This window comes from Saimiri boliviensis, chromosome 6 (genome assembly GCF_048565385.1).
Source record: "Saimiri boliviensis isolate mSaiBol1 chromosome 6, mSaiBol1.pri, whole genome shotgun sequence".
NCBI lineage: Eukaryota > Metazoa > Chordata > Mammalia > Primates > Cebidae > Saimiri > Saimiri boliviensis.
Window position 1 is genome coordinate 26,650,354 of NC_133454.1, and position 22,874 is coordinate 26,673,227.

Below are 22,874 nucleotides of genomic sequence, written 5' to 3' on the forward strand. Positions count from 1 at the left end.
CAAACAGAATCCCCTTAGCAGGGCATTTTTGTGTTCTTCCTTGAAACAAAGCAACATGGAAATAGCAGAAAGAAAGAAGTAAGAGGAAGAGTGTTTTTTGTGTAGGCTAGCATTTAATGTAAACATGAGTGTGAGTACCAGGATTATACTTAGAATTTAGGGACTGGATGGGAAAACTAGATAGAAATTTAAAGATGACTCCAGCACAATGTGATTTCTTTGCTTTGTTTTCACAGCTCTGAATTCATAACTGTTAGTTATATTCATATGCACTATAACTTAGGAAAGCAGCTTCCCAAAGTAAATATTAAATGATTTGTGCTAATTTCTATGACTTTATTGTAGAATTGGCTTTCCTAGGTGTTCATGAGAATTCTTGAGAATTTACTACATAGTATCATCTCAGCTGTGTCCACATGAGCTATCTATCATCTTGTCTTATTGAATAATGGTTCTCTAAGAATATTTGTTTTGGTATTTAAAGTGATCTATATCTGATGTAGATAGGACCAGGAACCCCTCGTGAACATTAATGTCCAAGCATCTTAAAATTACACATAAGGCTTTCATAATCTGACTTCTGCCCCACTCTCTGTCTTTACCCCTTTTCCCTGTGTGCCTTTTCTCTGGCACTACTGAGCTGCTGGTAATGCCCTAGTCACTCATCCTTCTATTGTAGGCAAATACATTCACTCTTTCAGGCCTTGCCCCCTCTCTTGCTGCTGCCTGGCATTTTGTCACCCTTTCTTGTTCTCTCTTCCTTTAACCTGGCTAGCCTCACTATTTAAGTCTCCTCCTGGACATGATTTCTAGAACAGCCATCCCTGACATGTTTTATTTTCATTCTGTGTAAATCCTAACACCTAGCATATATGTAGCAGGACTGAATTTAAAAATTGCTGAGTAAAAAATGTTTTTACAAAGATGATGTGCAAGACTGTCCCCTGCAGTCTTGGAGCAGAGGGGACAGATAGGTGGAACAATAATGTACAGTTCCGGTGGTAAAGATGCCGTAGAAAAATCAATAAAGTACTAAGGCAGCCTCAAGGAAGGAGATACTTGCTTATCTGGTGAAAGGCATGCAGAATCAAGGAGGACTTCACATAGCGTTGTTTTAAAAGATGAAAATAAGGCTGGGCGCAGTGGCTCACACCTGTAATCCTAGCACTTGGGGAGGCCGAGGTGGGCAGATCACTAAGTCAGGAGATCGACACCATCCTGGCTAACATGGTGAAACCCCATCTCTGCTAAAAATACAAAAATTAGCTGGGTGTGGTGATGTGTCTGTAATCCCAGCTACTTGGGAGGCTGAGGCAGGAGAATCACTTAAACCAAGGTGTAGTGAGCTGAGGTCATGCCACTGCACTCCAGCCTGGCAACACAGCAAGAATACATCTGGTGGTGTGTGCCTGTAATCCCAGCTACTCGGGAGGCTGAGGTAGGAGAATTGCTTGAACTCAGGAGGCGGAGGTTGTGGTGAGCCAAGATCGCGCCATTGCACTCCAGCCTGGGTAACAAGAGTGAAACTCCGTCTCAAAAAAAAAAAAAAAATCTCTAAACAAACAAATTAAATTTGTCAGAATAGTGGAGGGAAGCATTTTAGATATTAGGAAGAATTAAATTTGTCAGAATAGTGGAGGGAAGCATTTTAGATATTAGGAAGACATTGTACACTAACAAAGGTGTCAGCTGTAATTTTGGACATCATTTATAAGGTACCATTAGGAAGTGGAGAACAATATACTGTGTTACCTCATGTTTCTACTGTGTTTTAAAGTTGTGTTTTTGGTGGTTTTGTTTAGTTATGTTGCGTGGATGAATTTGTGAGTGAATCTTTGACGTGTTTATATGTCTTCAATCTGGTGACATCGGTGTCTCTTCAAGTGATTTGTCGAAGTTTTGGAGAATTATTTCTTAAGTAACTATTTTATGAAAGATTCAGCTTCATTTATACACTCAATTTATGAAATAAAATGAAATGTCTTAAATCTATTTTTATAAAGGCAATAGTTTTAAACTGTTCTAAGTAGTTCATTTTAACTGACTATATGGATTTCTCAATAGAACAAGACTTAAAGCTGACCTCAGAAAAAGAGCCACAACGGCTTACAAGAATTGAAACTAGCCATCCAGAGGCATGTAAAATTTTAAATTTAAATTACTGGTTTAACGTTGTTTTCTTTGCCTTAATAATATTAGATAGTCTAAATGAAATTACCCTTCAGACTAGGCTGTGAGAATCAATAGATTATTTAAGTATCTTTTAATATATTCTTAAAATTTATTTTAATAAATTCAGCAACCTTATTAACAGAAGAATCAGTAGGTTCTAATTTAACATTTGATATTTAACTCAAAAACATAACCCATTATAAAATTTAGCATATTCTTATTTTAAAATATTCTTATGTAAAATATTCTTGTCTGCCGTCTCAGTTAGCTTTTACCTAATATTTTCCTTGGAAATACAGACAAAAACAAACTCTAGAACTTTGTTCTATTTTTTACAAAACTCTAACATGGTAAAGAAAGTAACATCAATTGTTGGATCATTTTATTAAGCAATAGGAATTAGGAGCAGTGTAACACGGATGGTCCCTGAGGTGGATTCAGGGTTAAGGAGTAATAATGGCCAGTGATTGAAAAGCTGCAGTTTTATATTGCCAGTCACTGATACCAAGCTTAAAGATATATTCTGTCTTGTTGGCTCTCTTTGACCTCAGGGTTTCTGTTCACATAGGAAACCAGGTCATAAAAGCATCCCAACTTTCTATTACAAGAATCACGTCTTGCAGAATGGGACCTTTGGTGTTAATGTACAAACACAGTAACAGAAATTCTAATTTATTTCAGTTTCAGAAAATCAGTACTCATTATTTAAGAATTTTTATCCACTGTCATTAGTACACATTAGAATATATTAGAACTAGACTTAAGCAGGTAATCTAGATACATAACAATTATATATTGCAGTATATAATTTCAATTAAAGTTTAAGAATTTGCACTTCTTTCTGTTTGGTGTTGATTTCAGCTCCTAATAATTTAAAATGTGCCTACAGTCCAGTTTCCAGTCTTTTAAGAAAGCACTTCTGTGCACTGTAGGGGCTCACTAGTTAGGGCACTGTGAGGTAAAATCTTTTCAAGTGTGGAGGCCTTTACAGCACTACAAATCATCTGCTAATTCATTTTTGGTAGATTTAGCACATAATGAATTAAGTTTAATCCAAACAAATTGTGACAGTTAAGTTTGCTAGTTCATGTTTTTCTTCTCCCTTCGGCTAAGGTGAATTATTTGTTACATGTTAATTAGAAGCCAGCGATGTATAAACATAGATCAAAAAGTTAATTCTTGATGTTAATTAATTATTTTAACAGCTAAATTTTAATTTTAATTATTTTCTAATTTTTCATTGTCCATACTTAAGAATAAAATTATTTTTAAAACATGCTCTCCAAAAAAGCAGACATCACAGAACTACAACAAGCAAATTAACCTTGTATTTTTGCATCTGCAGAAAATGTCTCAAGAACCAGAAATAAATAGGGATTGTGATAGAGAGGTATGCCTTTATAGTCAAATGTTTTTGTTGAATTAGATTTTGCGTTGTGTGTTTTAACAAGGTGTAATAAGTTCAGACATACGTGATCCTATTGTGTAAGTAGCATAAATCATCAGCAAAAAATTTGATATTTAACTCAGAAGGAATTCTATACATTGAGTTTTAAAGAGAGACAAACCCTAGAGATAATGTTTCATGATTATGGAATAATCCTGAATGGTGTCATAAAATGGTGGTAATGCCACATTAGGAACTTTGGATTAATCATTTTATCTTGGTTTTAGTCTGATTATCGATAGACAATGTGGCTAAAGAAGATAATTTCTTATACTGTATATCTTCCAGCGAGAAAATTTTATGGCTATTGAATGTGAAATACGGGAAGCATCTAATTTTCTGGAGTTCCTGGCTAGCACCTCAGCAGTTCCACTTAGCTCCTTGTGTTGTGGCAGACTTTGGTTTCCAGGTTTCAGTGAGCACTTTCATGTTTTTGATATCCCTGGAACCAAATGAAAAAATAATAATCAAAGGCAGTGAGGGAGAAGAATATTTTAGTGCAGAGAAGGGAAATCTTCCTTTTTATTTTTGAAGCCCCACAGTGTCTCATCCTCTAAATCTGACTGTTTCATTTAAAATCTAGGTGGTAAAGATGGAAGAAGACACATTTTGCATCTTTGTCTTTTTATTTGTGTGTTCCCACGAGCCAAATGTGGTAAATACGTATATTAGATTCTGAAGAGTGGTTGGAAATATAAGCCCAAAATGAAGGAGGGTCCTTTTTGAATTTTGGAAATTTCTGTTTTATTTATTCAAACAGAAATGAAGCCAACTATAAAAATTTCAATGATACATTAATGACATAATAATTACGTTTTAAAATTATATGGTAATAGTTCTGTATATATAATCAAATTTAAGTGTGAAATATTTTTAATGACTAAAATAATGACAAACTGAGTCAAATGATAAAATCAATTGAACAAAAAGGTTCTTTTTTAATTCAATAAAGCAATAATTATCTTTAATATCAAACTTGCACTCAAGGTTGAAGAAGAAATGAAGAAACATGGAAGTAATAATGTGGGATTACCAGAAAACCTGACTAATGGTGCCGTTGCTGGCAATGGTGATGATGGTGGATTAATTCCACGAAGATCGAGGAGAAAACCTGAAAATCAGCAATTTCCTAGCACACAGAATGAAGAGTATCACAGGTAAGCCTATGGCAGCATTTAACAGGAGATAACTGTGCTGTCAAACTCATCCTTGGGCTAATATTCACGACGAACAAATTTTGTGCTTTTACTAGGATATTCAGCCTTGCCTGGTAATCAGAGAAATGAAAATCACCAAACAACAAGTTACCATTTTTCCAATCATTAATTTATTTGAAAAATAAGCAGTATTGGCAAATGTGAGGGAAAAGGCATTTTCTTTTCTTTTTAGTGAACTTTTATTTCAGCTCCAGGATACATGTGCAGCAGGTTTATTATACAGGTAAACTGTGTAATGGAGATTTGGGCTACATATTATTTCATTAGTCACATAATAAGCAAAATACCTGATAGGTAGTTTTTTGGTCCTCTCCCTCCTGCCACCTTCCACCCTCAAGTAGGCCCCAGTGTCTATTGTTCTCCTTTGTGTGGCCATGAGTTCTCATTGTTTAGTTCTCATAATAAGTAAGAATATGCGGCATTTTATTTTCTGTTCCTTTGTTAGTTTGCTTAGGATAATGGCCTCCAGCTCCATCTGTGTTATCGCAAAGGAAATGGTCTCATTGAAAAAGACGTTTCGTACACTGTTGGTAAATACATTCTGCACATTAATTCAGTAGCATATTCACACACACATATAACATAGGATATATATATATATGTATGTTAAAGATATTTGTACAGATTTGTTACATATATACTTATGTATAAGGACATTTATTACAGCATTATTATATCAAAAAGTTGGAGCTAGTCTGAATCCTTATCAGTAGGAAATACCTCAATTTTCATACCCAGAAAATAATGTAGTATGCAACCATTTTTAAAAAATGAAGTTAGATCTAGAGTGTACTGTTTCACAATTAAAATGTATTTAAAGCATTTGGTTTGATGACACATCTTAAGACAGTTTTGTTAGAATTCTTGTAATCTCTGCTGTGTTGCAACTGGAAGCCTTATGCTATGTAACACTGTACCTTGTTAGCAACAAGATTGCTAGTTATTGGATTTTTGTTGTCAGTGCCTGAGTGCTGAAATATTGGACCCTCAATCTGAATATTGCCAAGGGATCGTATATGGGAATATGTATTTAATATAAGGATTTCAGTATATCGGGTAAAACTTTTATTAAAATACATCAAAGAATCTTTGATGTACTAAACCAAGAGTTGGCCAGCTTTTTCTGCAGAGCCGGTTAGTAAATATTTTAGGCTTTGTGGGCTATATATATTTATTTTTTTTAGACAGGGCCTCACTCTGTCTCCCAGGCTGGAGTGGAGTTGCATGATCATGACTCACTGTAGTCTTGACTTTCTGGGCTCTAGTGATCCTCTGGCCTCAGCCTCTCTACTAACTGGGACCACAGGTTTGTGACATCACACCCAGCTAATTGACTCTATGGACTACAAAGTGAGTAAGCATGGCTGTGCTCCAGGATACTTAACTTACAAAAACAGGCAGTGGGCTGGCTTTGGCTCACAAGTACTAATTTGCTGATCCTTGTGCTAAAAGGGAGGTGCTGTTAATGTAGTGAATCTTATTTGTAAAAGTGCCCTGCGTGCATGACATCATCCTTCTTTTGAAAAAAGAGGATATATTTAAGTATTCACCTGACCACATTTTTCAACAGTGACTTCATATAATTTTTAACATTTCCTTTATAAAATAAGATTATTTTCGGCTTTTCTTCCATTTTATTCCTGTTAATAGAACTCAGTATTTTACTGTGATCATTATTTTGTATATTTGATGAGTATCAGCTGTCCTAGAATTGACTGATTTTTATCAAGCAAGAAATACTCACTTTGAAACTTTTAGTATTCCTGGGTCTTTATTGTAAGTGTGAACATCATGATAACCAGCTTATGTAATCTAGAAAAGAGGTCTTTTAGTTCTATGATTTAAAGAATTTAATACCTCATTATACATTTTTTAATGCCATAAGTGTATAATTTTTATAACCTTTAAAATATATAATTGCTATATAAAATTTGAAAACTACTGCTTCTTTCCTATCACATTTCCATGACTGTGGAAGAAAATTACATCATTCACTGTCGTGACTCCTAATTATGATCCCCTTAAAAGAACTGTCTACACTCATGAACTAAAGTTTTCTTTCCATTCAGTCATGATCTCACGATCTCAAGTCTTCAATTTCAGCACTGCCTCAAAGTTATTTTTCTCAAGGTTATTAGTGATTTTTTTTCTATAATAAATGCAGGAATTTTTTCTTACACCTCATTTTATTTAATCTGTCAGCAATATTTGACCCAGTGGAGGACATCTCCATAACAGCATGTTCACTTGGCTTTCAGGACCTCAGTCCCTCAGGCTTTTCCTCCTGCCTTTCTAGTCTGTTGGTCATGGTCTGTTTTGCTTGCTTCTCCTCATCTTTCTCCTTTTGCACATTGTTGTTTCCCAGGGCCCAGTTCTCAATCTTTTCTCATTACTTTTTAATTTTTCTCTTTTTATGAGACAGAGTCTTGCTCTGTTGCCCATACTGGAGTGTAGTGGTGAAATCTTGGCTCATTGCAACCTCTGCCTCCTGGGTTCAAGTGATTCTCCTGCCTCAGCCTTCTTAGTAGCGGGGATTACAGGTGTACACCACCATGCCCAGCTAATTTTTGTATTTTTAGTAGACAGGGTTTCCTCATTTTGGCCGGGCTGGTATCAACCTCCTGACCTCAGGTGATCTGCCTACCTTGGCCTCACAAAGTGTTGGGATTACAGGCATGAGCCCACCGCGCCTGATCCCTGATGACTTCTGCTGTGTATACGTGAGTGATTTACAAATGTATGTCTCCAGCTCAGATCTCTCTCCTTAATTCCAGACCTCTATATCAGTCTGCCTACTTGACATCTCTGTTTGGTTAGCTATTGGGTATCACACACTTGTGAGATCCAAAATTAGGCTACTGATGTCCTTCCTGAAATCTACACCTCATGTAGTCTTTCCTTCTTTGGTTAATGGCAACTCTTCCAGTTGTTCTGCCAAAAACCGTGGTGTCATTCGCACTCATCTCTGTCTCTGACACCTCACATCTAATCTTTCAGTAAATCTTGTCAGGTCTACCTGAAGAATATATCCAGAAGCCAGTTATATCTTGTACATCCGAGCCACCATCATCTGCAGTCTAAATGAGTATCATAGACTGGTAACTGATAGTCTGGCTTTAAAAAAATTTTCTTTTCATCAGTTCTTAACTCTGGATGTATTTAAAACCTAAGTCAAATTGCATCATTCCTCTGCCCCAACACTTCTGATTGCCTACTATTTCACTCTGAGTATGTGTCAAAATTTCTTCTAATAACTAAAAGGTAGTACATCATCTGGCATGTTGTCTCTATAGGTTGAACTATTTCTTATCTCCTTTGCTCTGTCAGCCACACTGAACTTTATTATCTATCCCTATTGCTTAAAGACCACAGGCATACCTCTCTGTACTTGGCAGTTTTCTGTGTCTGGAGTACTTTTCCCCTAGATACCCTTGTAGCTAATTCTTCTTATTCCTTCAATTTTTAACTTAAAATTCCCCTTTTAAGAAGAAAAAGGATAAAAAGAAACATGTTAAGGAAGAACGAACTTCTGAGGAAGAACCATGTACCAGCACAACAATTTCTAGTCCAGAGAAAAAGAAGAAAAAGAGAAAAAACAGAGAGAATAAGGAGGACTAACAGAAAGGAATTACGGTTGTATCGCCTGGACACATCATGCTTAAGATTCAGTTGGGAGCATACCAGGGGTGCTCTGCAATGTTATCAAGGGAAGGTTCAGTGGAACAAAGTGATTTAACATCTGCAACTTCAAACCTATTTGTGTCTCGACATCAACTCTGTTAACCCTATGTCATCATTTCTTAGAGTCTTTGATATACAAATACAGTTGTTGTTGTATTTAAAAAAAAAAAAAAAACTTTTCTCAGCAGGGACTTTTCTGGCTATCCAAACTTTTCCACCACTCTTTTCATCAAACACAGAAGCATTTTATTTTCCTGCCTTAGTTTTTCTTCTCTAACATACTGTTATTTTGCCTTATCTGTCTGTTGTTATTGTGTATTTATCTCATTGTCATGAATGGGGTTTTTATTGTTCACTACCATATACTCACTGCCTAAAAAAAGGCCTGATATATTGGATGTAGCTTAAGTGAGTGAATGAAGTTTATCCTGGGTATATTGTTTGATTGATTCTCACTTTAAAAATGTTTGACATGGTTCTTTCTAACAATTTTGCCTGGTAATTATAAGCATTTAAAAATTCTTTTGGCCCTTTATAATAAGCTGCATTATTTATATTAATATTTTTTATTTAGGGATAAAAGGCCAATATTGTGATTAGTCACTGTTTATTCTTTTACTGGTAATTACGATAATTATAATTATGGTAAAATGAATCAGAGGAATTGTAAACTTTACTGGTATTTATTTTATTTTTTGTTTTTTGAGACGGAGTCTCACTCTGTCGCCCAGGCTGTAGTGCAGTGGCACGATCTCCACTCACTGCAACCTCTGCCTCCTGGGTTCAATGGATTCTCTTGCCTCAGCCACCCAAGGACCTGGGATTACAGGTGTGCGCTACCACACCTGGCTAATTGTTGTATTTTTAGTAGAGACAGGGTTTCACCATGTTGGCGAGGTTCGTGTTGAATTCCTGACCTCAAGCAGTCCACCTGCCTCAGCCTCCCGAAGTGCTAGGATTACAGGCATGACCCACCATGTTTGGCAACTAGTATTTTATTTTAAAAAAGTTATTAGGGTGGTAAATGTAATGGACTTACAGATTCTTTGCAAGGGATTATGAACCTTGGGTGTTTGAAATAAAAAGAGTTTGAATTTCTTGCTTTCTATAGTAAGAGGTATACTGTGAATTCTGATGGAGCAGCTGCTGCTGCTTGGCTGTCTTTCAGAAGCAAGCTGTTCACATAGATAATGGTTGGTGAGCAAAGCCAGTGATCATTGATCAATTGACTAGATTTCGAACTGGCTCTGGGTGACTTCTTGTTACCATGGCTACAGGCCAATTCTTTCTTAAGTCTGAGTCAACTTTAACTGGAAATTTTCTGTTATAAAGTTGCCTTCCATTAACTGTGTTCAAAATGAAACTATTTCATATTCCAGAATTGTAGACTTAATTTTAAAGTTTTGGTCAAAATGAATTGGTTAATAGTAGCTCTCAGAAATATATATATGTATATATTTGAGACAGAGTCTCTGTCGCCCAGGCTGGAGTGCAGTGGCATGACCTCAGCTCACTGTAACCTCTGCTTCCTGGGTTCAAGCAATTCTCCTGCCACAACCTCCTGAGTAGCTGGGACTACAGGTGCATGCCGCCATGCCCAGCTAATTTTTTGTATTTTTAGTAGAGATGAGGTTTCACCATGCTAGTCAGGATGGTCTTGATCTCCTGACCTCATGATCCACCTGCCTCAGCCTCCCAAGATACTAGGATTACAGACATGAACCACGGTGCCTGGCCAAACGTTTTTTTTTTTTTTTTTTTTTTTTTTGATACATAGTCTTAAACAGAAGAGTTCTCTATATAATTTATTTCTTTTTTTTTTTTTTTTTTTTTTTTTTTGAGACGGAGTTTTGTTCTTGTTACCCAGGCTGGAGTGCAATGGTGCGATCTCGGCTCACCGCAACCTCCGCCTCCTGGGCTCAGGCAATTCTCCTGCCTCAGCCTCCTGAGTAGCTGGGATTACAGGCATGTGCCACCATGCCCAGCTAATTTTTTGCACTTTTAGTAGAGACGGGGTTTCACCATGTTGACCAGGATGGTCTCGATCTCTCAACCTCGTGATCCACCCGCCTCGGCCTCCCAAAGTGCTGGGATTACAGGCTTGAGCCACCGCGCCCGGCTATAATTTATTTCTTATAAACAATTGTTTTGGTTTTGTTTTGGTATTTTTAGAAGCTTTTGCTCAAGTCCTAATATAATCTCCAGTGGGATATTTTAGTCTCTTTGTCAGTCCATGTGTGTATATGGTAGTGATAATCTCTTTTTATAAAATTCCTTTCCTTTTCTTGTGTACTTTTTTCTGTACAACAATAGTGATATTCTTATACATTTTTACCTCATTAAAAAGTAATGATAATTTTCTGCTGGCAAATCCAGTTTTTTATATTTTGACTAAATACTAGACTAAAAGTGAAGAAAATTTATCAAATCATTTCATTTTCAAACAAAATCATAATGAAAATTGCTATTTTTGAATTATAAATAATGATATTTAGATATGTTAAAAGTGAGGGTACTATCTCAATAGTTTGGCTTTGTGTTCCCACCCAAATCTCCTATCAAATTATAATTCCCAGGTGTCGAGAGAAAGACCTGGTGGGAGGTGATTGGGTCACGGTTTCCCCCATGGTGATTTTGTGGTATTAAGTGAGTTCTCACAGGAGCCGAGGGTTTCATAAGAGGTTCATTCCCCTTCACTTCTGTCTCTCCCGCCACCTTATGAAGAATGCGTCTGCTTCCCCTTCGCCTTCTGCCATGACTGTACATTTCCTGAGGCCTTTCCAACCATATGCAACCATGAATCAGTTAAGCCTCATTCCTTTATGAGTTAACCCAGTCCCAGGGGTGTGTGTGTATGTGTGTGTATCACATTTTCTTTATTCCACTCATCAGTTCATGGACACTGGTTGATTCCGTATTTTTGCATATTGTATATTGTGCTGCGGTAAACATATGTATGCAGGTGTCTTTTTGAGAGTGTGATTTCTTTTATTTTGGGTAGGTACCCAGGAATGAGAATGCAGGATAGAATAGTAGGATGTACATTTAGTTTTTTGAGAACTCTCCATAGTGTTTTCCATAGGTTTTGTACTAATTTGCATTCCCACCAGCAGTGTATAACTGTTGTATTTTCACCACATCCACATCAACATCTGTTGTTTCTTGATTTTTAATAGTGACCATTCTGGCTGCAGTTAGGTGATACCTCAACTGTTGTTTTATCTTACATTTTCCTGATGATTTACTTAGCATTTTTTAATATGCTTGTTCACCATTTGTACGATCTTCTTTTGAGAAATGCCTATTCATGTCATGTGCCCACTTTTTAATGGAATTATTTGTATGTTTTCTGCCGATTTGTTTGAGTTTCTTGTGGGTTACAGATATTAGTTCTTTGTTAGATTCATAATTTGCCAATTTTTTTCCCATTGTATAGGTTGTTGGTTTACTCTGATGATGATGATGATTATTTTTTGCTGTGCTGAAGCTTTTTAGTTTAATTAGGTCTTATTTAGTTATTTTCATTTTGTTGCATTTGCTTTTAGGGTCTCCATCATAAATTCTTTGCCTAGGTCAGTGTTTTCAAGTCTTAGGTTTAGGCCTTTAATCCATGTTGAATTAATTTTTGTATGTGGTGAGGGATAGAGATCCAATTTCATTCTTCCACAGGTGGCTATCTTTTTTCCCATTACTGTTTATTGAATAGCATGTACTTTCTCCAGTGTATGATTTTATATCCCTTCTCAGAGATCATTTGGTTGTAAGTGGCTTTATTTCTGAGTTGTTTGTTCTGTTCCATTGATCTATGTATCCGTTTTTTTTAAAAAAAAGCCAGTACCATGGTGTTTTTGTTACTGTGGCCTTAGAATGTAAATTGAAGTCAGGTAATCCAATGCCTTTTGCTTGGTATGTCTGTCGCTATTCAGGCTCTTTTGCGGTTCTACAAAAATGTCAATATTTTTAAAAATAATTCTGCGAAGAATGACATTGGTACTTTGATAGGAATTGTATCAAATCTGTAGACTGCTTTGGGCACTGTGGTCATTTTCACAGTGTCAGTTATTTCAGTCTATGAACAAAGGATGTATTTTCATTTGTGTCATCTGTTATTTTCGTCAGTGGTGTTTTCCAGTTATCCCTTTATAGATCAGTCACCTCTTTGATTAAGTATATTCCATGCTATTTTACACTTTTTCAGCCATTGTAAAAGGGATTGGGTTCTCCATATGACTGTCAGCTTGGTTGTAGTTGGTGTATAGTGGTGCTATTGATTGGTATTTGTTTATTTTCTAACCACTGAGACTTTACTGAATTCCTGTATCAAATCTAGGAGTGTTTTATAGGAGTCTTTAGGGGTTTCTAGGTATAAAATTATATCATTGATGAAGAAATAGTTTGACTTTCTGTTTTCCTATTTGGATGCCCTTTATTTTTCTTGCTCAATTGCTCTGCCTAGGACTTGCCAGTTTTTCTGTTGTTTTTTTTTTGAGACAGAGTTTCACTCTTGTTACCCAGGCTGGAGTGCAATGGCGCGATCTCGGCTCACCACAACCTCCACCTCCTGGGTTCAGGCAATTCTCCTGCCTCAGCCTCCTGTGTAGCTGGGGTTATAGGCACGCGCCACCATGCCCAGCTAATTTCTTGTATTTTTAGTAGAGACGGGGTTTCACCGTGTTGACCAGGATGGTCTCGATCTCTTGACCTCGTGATCCACCCACCTCGGCCTCCCAAAGTGCTGGGATTACAGCCTTGAGCCACCGTGCCCGGCCGCCAGTTTTATTCTTAATATGCATAAAATAAAAGTAAAATGGAAAGTGATTAATGATTAGTTTATTTCACGTCTCTCTCTTATACACAGATAAAATTAATTCAAGGTTCTATGTTAAAAACACAGTAGTAGACCCTGTCTTGTTCCAAAAGGAATTTCTAAGTTGTTTATAAAATACATAGAATCAAAAATGTAAATGTAAAGTGTTTCCAAAAAAGAAACATAAAAAGTATGGGTAAACACAGAGGTTCCCAATCCCCAGGTCATGGACCAGTACCAGTCCCTGGCCTGTTGGGAACTGGGCCACACAGCAGGAGGTTAGTGGCAGGTGAGCAAGCACAGCTTAATCTGTTTACGGCCATTCTCTGTCACTTGCAATACTGCCTGAGCTCCTCCTCCTATCAGATCAGCAGTGGCATTAGGTTGTCATAGGAATTTAACCCAAACCCTGCTGTAAGCTACTTACTCAGGGGATCTAGGTTGTTCACTTCTTATGAGAATCTAATGCCTTATGATCTGTCACCAACTCCTGTCACCCCATAGTTGCAGGCAAACAAGCTCAGGGCTCTCACTGATTCTACATTAAGGTGAGTTATATAATTATTTCATTATATATTAATAATAGAAATAAAGTGCACGATAAATGTTATGTGATTGAATCATCCTTGAACCATCTCCTCACCTCAGGTCTGTGGAAAAATAATCTTCCACAAAACCAGTCCCTGGTGCCAGTATGATTGGGGACAGCTGGGTTAACAGATGTGAAACCCCTTTGCCTTATCTTGGATTAATGTGCAGATATACATTGTGTGAATGACATTTGATGGTGCCATCTTGCCCTATAAATCATTTTAGGGATACCTCCATTAGTATTTCATGTAATTAAAATTTCTTCTAGTGATGAACAAAATGATACCCAGAGGCAACTTTCCGAAGAACAGAATGCTAGAATATTACAAGATGAGATTCCAATAAACAAAAGCAGATAGAAGTGGCTGAAAAGATAAATTCTGAGGTATTTTCTTTTGTTATTTTCAGATGTTTTGAAATGCATATGTATTTTATTTATTTTTATTTTATTTTATTTTATTTTTATTGCATTTTAGGTTTGGGGGTACATGTGAAGAATATTCAAGATTGTTGCATAGGTACACACATGGCAGTGTGATTTGCTGCCTTCCTCCCCCTCACCTATATCTGGCATTTCTCCCCATGTTATCCCTTCGCAACTCCCCACTGCTCACTGTCCCTCCCCTATTTTCCCCCAACAGACCCCAGTGTGTGATGCTCCCCTCCCTGTGACAATGTGTTGTCATTGTTCAACACCCGCCTGTGAGTGAGAACATGTGGTGTTTGATTTTCTGCTCTTGTGTCAGTTTGCTGAGAATAATGGTTTCCAGGTTCATCCATGTCCCTGCAAAGGACACAAACTCATCATTTTTGATGGCTGTGTAGTATTCCATGGTGTATATGTGCCACATTTTCCCTGTCCAGTCTATCATCGATGGGCATTTGGGTTGGTTCCAGCTCTTTGCTATTGTAAACAGTGCTGCCAGTGCTGCAATTAACATTTGTGTGCATGTGTCCTTATAGTAGAACAATTTATAATACTTTGGATATACCCAGTACTGGGATTGCTGGGTCAAATGGGATTTCTATTTCTAGGTCCTTGAGGAATCGCCACACTGTCTTCCACAATGGTTGAACTAATTTAGATTCTCACCAACAGTGTAAAAGTGTTCCTATTTCTCCACATCCTCTCTAGCGTCTGTTGTCTCAGATTTTTTAATGATTGCCATTCTAACTGGTGTGAGCTGGTATCTCAATGTAGTTTTTTGCATTTCTCTGATGACCAGTGATGATGAGCATTTTTTCATGTTTGTTGGCCTCATGTATGTCTTCTTTTGTAAAGCATCTGTTCATATCCTTCACCCACTTTTGAATGGGCTTCTTTGTTTTTTTCTTGTAAATCTGTTTTAGTTCTTTGTAGATTCTTGATATCAGCCGTTTGTCAGACGGGTAGACTGCAAAATGTTTTTCCCATTCTCTTGGCTGCTGATTCACTCTAATGACTGTTTCTTTTGATGTGCAGAAGCTGTGGAGTTTGATTGGGTCCCATTTGTCTATTTTGGCTTTTGTTGCCAGTGCTTTTGGTGTTTTGGTCATGAAGTCCTTGACTACGCCTATGTCCTGAATGGTTTTGCGTAGATTTTCTTCTAGGGGTTTTTATGGTGTTAGGTCTTATGTTTAAGTCTTTAATCCATCTGGAGTTAATTTGAGTGTAAGGTGTCAGGAAGGGGTCGAGTTTCTGTTTTCTGCACATGGCTAGCCAGTTTTCCCAACACCATTTATTAAACAGGGAATCCTTTCCCCATTGCTTGCTTTTGTCAGGTTTGTCAATGTTCGGATGGTTGTAGATGTGTTGTGTTGCCTCCGAGGCCTCTGTTCCATTTGTCTATATATCTGTTTTGGTACCGGTACTGTGCTGCTCTGATTACTGTAGCCTTGTAGTATAGTTTGAAGTCCAGTAGTGTGATTCCTCCAGCTTTGTTCTTTTTGCTTAGAATTGACTTGGCTATTCGGGCTCTCTTTTGGTTCCATATGAAGTTTAAGGTGGTTTTTTCCAGTTCTGTGAAGAAGGTCATTGGTAGCTTGATGGGGATAGCATTGAATCTGTAAATTACTTTGGGCAGTATGTCTATTTTCATGATACTGATTCTTCCTAACCATAAACATGGAATGTTTCTCCATCTGTTTGTGTCCTCTCTTATTTCGTTAAGCAGTGGCTTGTAGTTCTCCTTGAAGAGGTCCTTTACATGTCTTGTTAGTTGTATTCCTAGGTATTTTATTCTCTTTATAGCAATTGTGAATGGCAGTTCGTTCTTGATTTGGCTCTCTTTAAGTCTGTTACTGGTTTATAGGAATGGTTGTGATTTTTGCACATTGATTTTGTGTCCTGAGACTTTTCTGAAGTTGCTTATCAGTTGCAGGAGATTTTGGGCTGAGATGATGGGGTGTTCTAGATATACAATCATGTCGTCTGCAAATAGAGACAATTTGACTGCCTCCTTTCCTATTTGAATACCCTTTATTTCTTTTTTCTTGCCTGATTGTTCTGGCTAGAACTTCCAGTATTATATTGAGTAGGAGTGGTGAGAGAGGGCATCCTTGTCTAGTGCCAGATTTCAAAGGGAATGCTTCCAGTTTTTGCCCATTCAGTATGATATTGGCTGTTGGTTTGTCATCAATAGCTTTTATTATTTTGAGATACGTTCCGTCAGTACCTAGTTTATTGAGGGTTTTTAGCATAAAGTACTGTTGAATTTTGTCAAAGGCCTTCTCTGCATCAATTGAGATAATCATGTGGTTTTTGTCTTTGATTCTTTTTATGTGGTGAATTATTTTTATAGACTTGTGTATGTTGAACCAGCCTTGCATCCCTGGGATGAATCCTACTTGATCATGTTGAATACACTTTTTGATGTGCTGTTGCAATCAGTTTGCCAGTATTTTATTGAAGATTTTTGCATCTATGTTCATCATGGATATTGGCCTGAAGTTTTGTTTTCTTGCTGAGTCTCTGCCACGTTTTGGTATCAGGATGATGTTTGTCTCATAAAATGATTTGGGAAGGATTCCCTCTTTTTGGATTGTTTGGAATAGTTTCAGAAGGAATGGTACCAGCTCCTCTTTGTATGGTTGGCAGAATTTGGCTGTGAGCCTGTCTGGATCTGGGCTTTTTTTTGGGTGGTAGGCTCTTAATTGCTGCCTCAACTTACCTATTCAGGGTTTCCACTTCTTCCTGGTTTAGGCTTGGGAGGATGCAAGTGTCCAGGAATTTATCCGTTTCTTCCAGATTTGCTAGTTTATGTGCATAGAGTTGTTTGTAATAATCTCTGATAATGGTTTGAATTTTTGGGGGGAACCTGTGGTGATAGCCCCTTTATCGTTTTCTATTGCATCTATTTGATATACTCTCTTTTCTTTTTTATTAATCTGGCTAGTGGTCTGTCTATTTTGTTCATCTTTTTGAAAAACTGGCTCCTGGATTTATTGATTTTTTTGAAGGGTTTTTTGTGTCTCTGTCTTTTTCAGTTCTGCTGTGATCTTAGTTATTTCTTGTCTTCTGCTAGGTTTTGAGGTTTTTTGGTCTTGCTCCTCTAGCTCTTTCAATTTTGACTATAGGATGTCGATTTTAAATCTCTCTTTGCTTCTCATCTGGGCATTTATTGCTATATGTTTTTCTCTAGAGACTGCTTTAAATGTGTCCCAGAGATTCTGTTATGTTGTGTCTTCGTTCTAGTTGGTTTCAAAGAACATCTTTATTTCTGCCTTCATTTCATTGTTTATCCAGTCAACATTCAGGAGCCAGTTGTTCAGTTTCCATGAAGCTGTGCGGTTCTGAGTTATTTTCTGAATTCTGAGTTCTAACATGACTGCATTGTGGTCTGAGAGACTGTTTCTTATTACCCACCTTCTGAAGCCTGATTCTGTCAATTCATCACACTCATTCTCCATCAAGCCTTGTTCCCTTGCTGGTGAGGACTTGTGATTCCTTGTAGGAGGAGAGGTGTTCTGGTTTCTGGTGTTTTCATCCTTTTTGCGCTGGTTTCCTCCCGTCTTTATGGATTTATCCACCTGTCATCTTTGTAGTTGTTGACTTTCAGATTGGGTCTCTGAGTGGATGTTCAGTTTGTTGATGATGAAGTTATTTCTTTGTTTCTTAGTTTTTCCTTCCAACAGTCTGGCCCCTCTGCTGTAGGACTGCTGAGGTCCACTCCAGGCCCTGCTTGCCTGGGGATCACCTGCAGCAGCTGCAGAACAGTAAGGTTTGCTGCCAGTTTCTTCTTCTGCTATCTTTGTCCCAGAAGGATACCCTCCAGATGTTAGTCTGAGCTCTTCTTTATGAGAGAGTTTGAGGTGAGTATGAAGTGACTCTTTGGATATACAGGGGTCAGGGAGCTGCTTGAGGAGACAGTCTGTCCTTTATAGGAGCTTAAGTGCTGAGCTGTGAGCTCCATTGTTCATTCAGAGCTGCTGGGCGGGTATGTTTAGGTCTGCTGCAGCAGAATTCATAAACCCCCCGTTTGTTTACCCCCCTGAGGTGCTCTGTCCTGGGGAGTTAGGGCTTTATGAGTTTGTTGTGCTGCTCCCTTTTTTCAGGGCTGCCCTGCCCAGTGAGGAGGGAACCTAGTCTCTGTCTGTCTGCAGAGGCTTTGCTGAGCTGCTGTGGGCTCTGCTCAGCTGCCGTGTTATCTTCCCTGCAGTCCTGTTTATATGTGTGTAGTTAGAACTAACTTGGCAATGGCGGCCCACCTCCATAACGGCGGACTCTCTCTTTTAATGGCAGTCTGCCTCAGCCTTGACAAATTACCTCCATAGTGGTGGACTGCCTTGGTAATGGTGGACGCCCCTCCCCGCCAGAGCTGGACCATCCGGGGTTCAGCTGTGCTTGCTGTGAAACTCTCAATCCAGAGGATTTCTGATTGCTGTTTTTTTGTGGGGGTGGGACCATCTAAGCCTGATCACCTGGCTCCCTGCCTTAGAGACTTTTTTTTTTAGTTGAACAGTCGATTCTCTCCCAGGTGTTCCAATCGCCTGTTGAAAAGGCACTGAGATCTGTGTGATTTCCTGTCGGGCAACCCACAGCACCAGCTGAAACAGCCGTGCTGAGATTCGTGGAGCTTTTTTGCCCAGGAATCTCCTGGCTTGGCTCCCTGTTTCAGTACCCTCTTTAATCAGATGAATGGGTGACTCTGCCTTCCCAGAGCTCCAATCACCAGCTAAAATGGCACCCAGACTCGTGTATTTTGTGCAGAGAACCACCGCGCCGGGGCGCCAGCAAAACAACTGCGCTGGCCAAACTAGCCGTGCTGGCGACCCGTGGGGCTCCTCTGCCTGGGAATCTCCTGGTCTGTGGGCAATAAAAATCCATCTGGAAATGTGACGTCCACTCATCCTCTGCACTTTCACTGGGAGCTGCAATCCTGAGCTGCTCGTAATTGGCCATTTGGGATCCCTCCGTGTACGTATTTTAAAAACCATCTCTGTTTTGGAAAGTAGAAAGTATTTTTAAAACATATATGTGTATATATCTTATATATCCTTTATAATATATCTATATATGTACATTTGGGATAAAGCTGTGTTCTGAATTCAACTCCATTTGCTTGCAACAATCAAATAATGACATTCACAATGGCCTCAATCCAAAGGAGAAGCATTTAATATTTTTCATAAGAATTGATGATCTTTCCAGTATCAAAACTAAGGTTTGCTACTAACAACAGATTTTCTAGTTTTGGGGTATTAGTTTATTTTCTAAAAATATTATTAGAGAAGTCCGTTTATTATTTTCACTTCTAGGAAAGTAGGAAACAAATAGCTGGGGCAGAGGTCACATTGTTGTCATTATTCTTACTTTTGTGGAGAGTAAGAGATTGTTCCACGTAGTTTCTCATTTCAATGCAAAGAGCTTTGAAAACAATGACATGCTATGGTATACATTTAGTGATAATTTATTAGTAAGTATTTTGTTCTCAGAGAAATCGTTCAGTATATTTTCCCATATTTCACACTTACCACTGTTTTAAGCATTATAAAGAGGAAATAAAAGTTATTGCAATAACAAATAATCTCATTATTTCTAAGAGAAACTCTGTAAGTTATATCTTATTCATATTTTGAATTAAAGGCTTCTTTTATATTTATATAGTTATACCACAGAAGTAACTGATTTTGTGGAGGATCACTAGAAGTAGCATCAGAAGACCTGGGGAAAATTCTGCATTTTACACACACACACACACACACACACACACACACACACACACACACACACTTTTATTTTGAAACAGAGTCTTACACTGGCACCCAGGCTGGAGTGCAATGGCATGATCTCAGCTCACTGTAACCTCCACCTCCTGGGTTCACCTGATTCTCCTACCTCAACCTTTTGAGTAGCTGGGACTACAGGTGCACACCACCAGACCTGGCTAATAATTTTTAGTAGGGATGGGGTTTTTCTGTGTTGACCACACTGGTCTCAAACTCCTGACCTCATGATCCACCCACCTCAGTGGCTGGGATTATAGGTGTGAGCCACTGCACCCAATCGCATGTAGAAGTGCAGTGCTGCATACAACACTGAACATTACACTGTGCTGGGATTACAGGCATGAGCCACAGCACCCAGCCACATAGATTTTTTGATTTCTCTATTAAAGAATTGTCATCTTAAGTAAGTTCAGTGTTGTATGTAGAAGTGCAATGCTTAGATGCAGTTGTGTACATGTAGAAGGATACAGTACTTAGATTTAACAGTTATGAATAAATGTAATTGTAATAACTATAAAAATATTAGAAAAGCAGTATATTGATAAAACATTTTCAGAAAAAGGAACTTAGAAACTTCGAGGAATTACTTCTGTCCAAATATATGCATTGCTAAGGCTCTTACAATGGTGTGGTTTATAGGATAGATATCAGAGTGTAAACCAAATGTAAAAAATATAGTCAAATGTATTAATCTTACATTTTATGCCTATGGAATTTTTGTAATTCAGAGAAAGGCTTTTCCAGTTCTGAAATTCTTTAAAATCCTTTAGTGATTTATTTTTCATAGTCTTTAAATAAATATTTAAACTTTCTGGAATTTACGTTCTATTAGGTTTAAAGTTTTGTCCAACTTTTTTTCAGTTAAATATTCATTGTGGGAATTCATTATTCCCAACAAATACACATGTTATTCTTTAATTTCAGAAGAAATTATGATATGTCAATTCTGTTTTGTGCTAACTAAAAGTTTCCTTTGTTGACTTAGATTTCTCTTAGCCATAAGAAAGAAAAAGATCTCTTGCATGAAAATCACATGTTGCAGGAAGAAATTGCCATGCCAAAACTGGAACTAGACACAATAAAACATCAGAACCAGCTAAGGGAAAATAAAGTTTTGGAGGACATTGAAAGTGTGAAAGGAAAGAATGATATTCTAAAGGCTATAAAATTGGATAAGGAAGAATGAACAAAAACAGTATTTAAGTACAGTTGACAGCTTAACACTTTGGCAACGAAGAATAAAATGGTCAGTTCTGAACTGGAGAATGTAAGACACAACTAGGAAACAGTGTAATTGGAAATTCAGTCATGTCATTGTAGACTGGCTACTGCTCTACATTGATTGTGACCAAAGCCAGATAGCAGAAAGAGACTTCTTTCCAGAGAACAAGATATGAACATGTTTATTTATAGGAGACAGTGAATTGTCATATATCTTACCTAAAAGATAACAGTGAGATTCTTTCTGAACAACTGTAATGCTTACAGTAAAATTAACAGCTTAAAAATTCAACTCCATCACAGAGGATAAACTGAACGAAAAGATGGGGCAGGCTGCCGTCTTTCCTGGTGGAGGAACTTAGTTATTCCAGTCTACATGTGTTGGAGAGTACAAACTTCCCAGGGGCAGAAGAGGTCCCGCAGCACACAGCTCAGCTGCTTTATCAAATTGTGGCCAGACTGCTTCTGTAAGCAGGCCCCTGATCTTGTTCCTCCTTACTGAACAGGACCTCTCACCTGGGGCCTACGGGCACCCCCACCAGTGTTCCCTGGCCAACAGAGATTTGAAACATTTCTGGGACAGAGCTCCCACAGAGAGGGGCAGGCCACCAACTTTGCTGTTTGGGTGACTAGCCATTCTACCTGTGGGTTTTGGAGAGCCCAAGCTGACCAGGGGTGAAAGTGGTAGCTCAGCACAGCACAGCTACCTTGCAAAAACGTGACCAAACTCTTAAGTCGGTCCCCAACCACATTTCTAATCACTGGGTGGAGCTCTTCAACCAGGGTCTCTGGCTACCTTCACTTCTGTTCTCTGGCTGACAGGTGTTTCTCTGGCCTCCCTGAATCAGCTTCCAGGGGGAGGACGAGACTATCATCTTTGCTGTTTGGGCGACTGAGCCATTTCAGCCTTGGGGCTTCAGAGTGTCTGAGGTGATCAGGGCCGAAGTGAACCCCCAGCACAGCACAGCTGCTCTACAAAACCGTGGCCAGACTTTTTAAAAGCAACTCTGTTTTCTTGTTCATCCTTACTAGACAAGACTTCTCAACTTGCCTCCAGACACCTCCTATTGGTGTGTTCAGATTGGCAACAGGTTTGTACCTCAGTGGTAGAGCTCCCAGAGGAAGAGGCAGGCAATCGTCTTTGCCTTTTCACAGCCTTTGGTGATACCGTCAGGAACTGGAAGATAAGAGACAATTAGGGACTGGAGTGGACCCCCAGCATACCACAGCAGCCTTATGGAAAAGTGGCCGAACATGGGTGCCCGTTTCCATATCTCCTTGAGGGACAGGTCCTGCTGGCCTGGGTCTGTAGACAGCCCCTCACTAGAGCTATTAAGCCAGTAGCAACTTGGCAATTTTCTGGACAGAGCTTCCAGGATCAACTGAAATCCTCTCTGCCACTGCCTCTGCAGTGGAACCGCCCTTGCTACCCTCAGAATATCAAGGGAGCAAGGAGTCTAAGTATCATATTGACATCCTCAAAAAGCTGCAGTTGACCCAAGGAACAAGGCAGTCCATATGGGTACCCCCC

At 38.5% G+C, this 22,874-nt stretch overlaps 1 protein-coding gene across 1 annotated transcript in view; it reads left to right on the forward strand.

Moving 5' to 3' along the window:
• The window catches only part of LOC101045145 (POTE ankyrin domain family member B-like), a 35,956-nt gene extending 13,855 nt beyond the window's left edge, over positions 1–22,101 (forward strand). The window contains 6 exon segments of the mRNA XM_010330784.3: positions 2,065–2,135; positions 3,518–3,562; positions 4,607–4,776; positions 14,184–14,251; positions 14,254–14,300; positions 21,108–22,101. Coding sequence (XP_010329086.3) covers positions 2,065–2,135; positions 3,518–3,562; positions 4,607–4,776; positions 14,184–14,251; positions 14,254–14,300; positions 21,108–21,308 — 602 coding nt within the window. The 3' untranslated portion in view covers positions 21,309–22,101.
• The last annotated feature ends 773 nt before the right edge of the window (positions 22,102–22,874 follow it).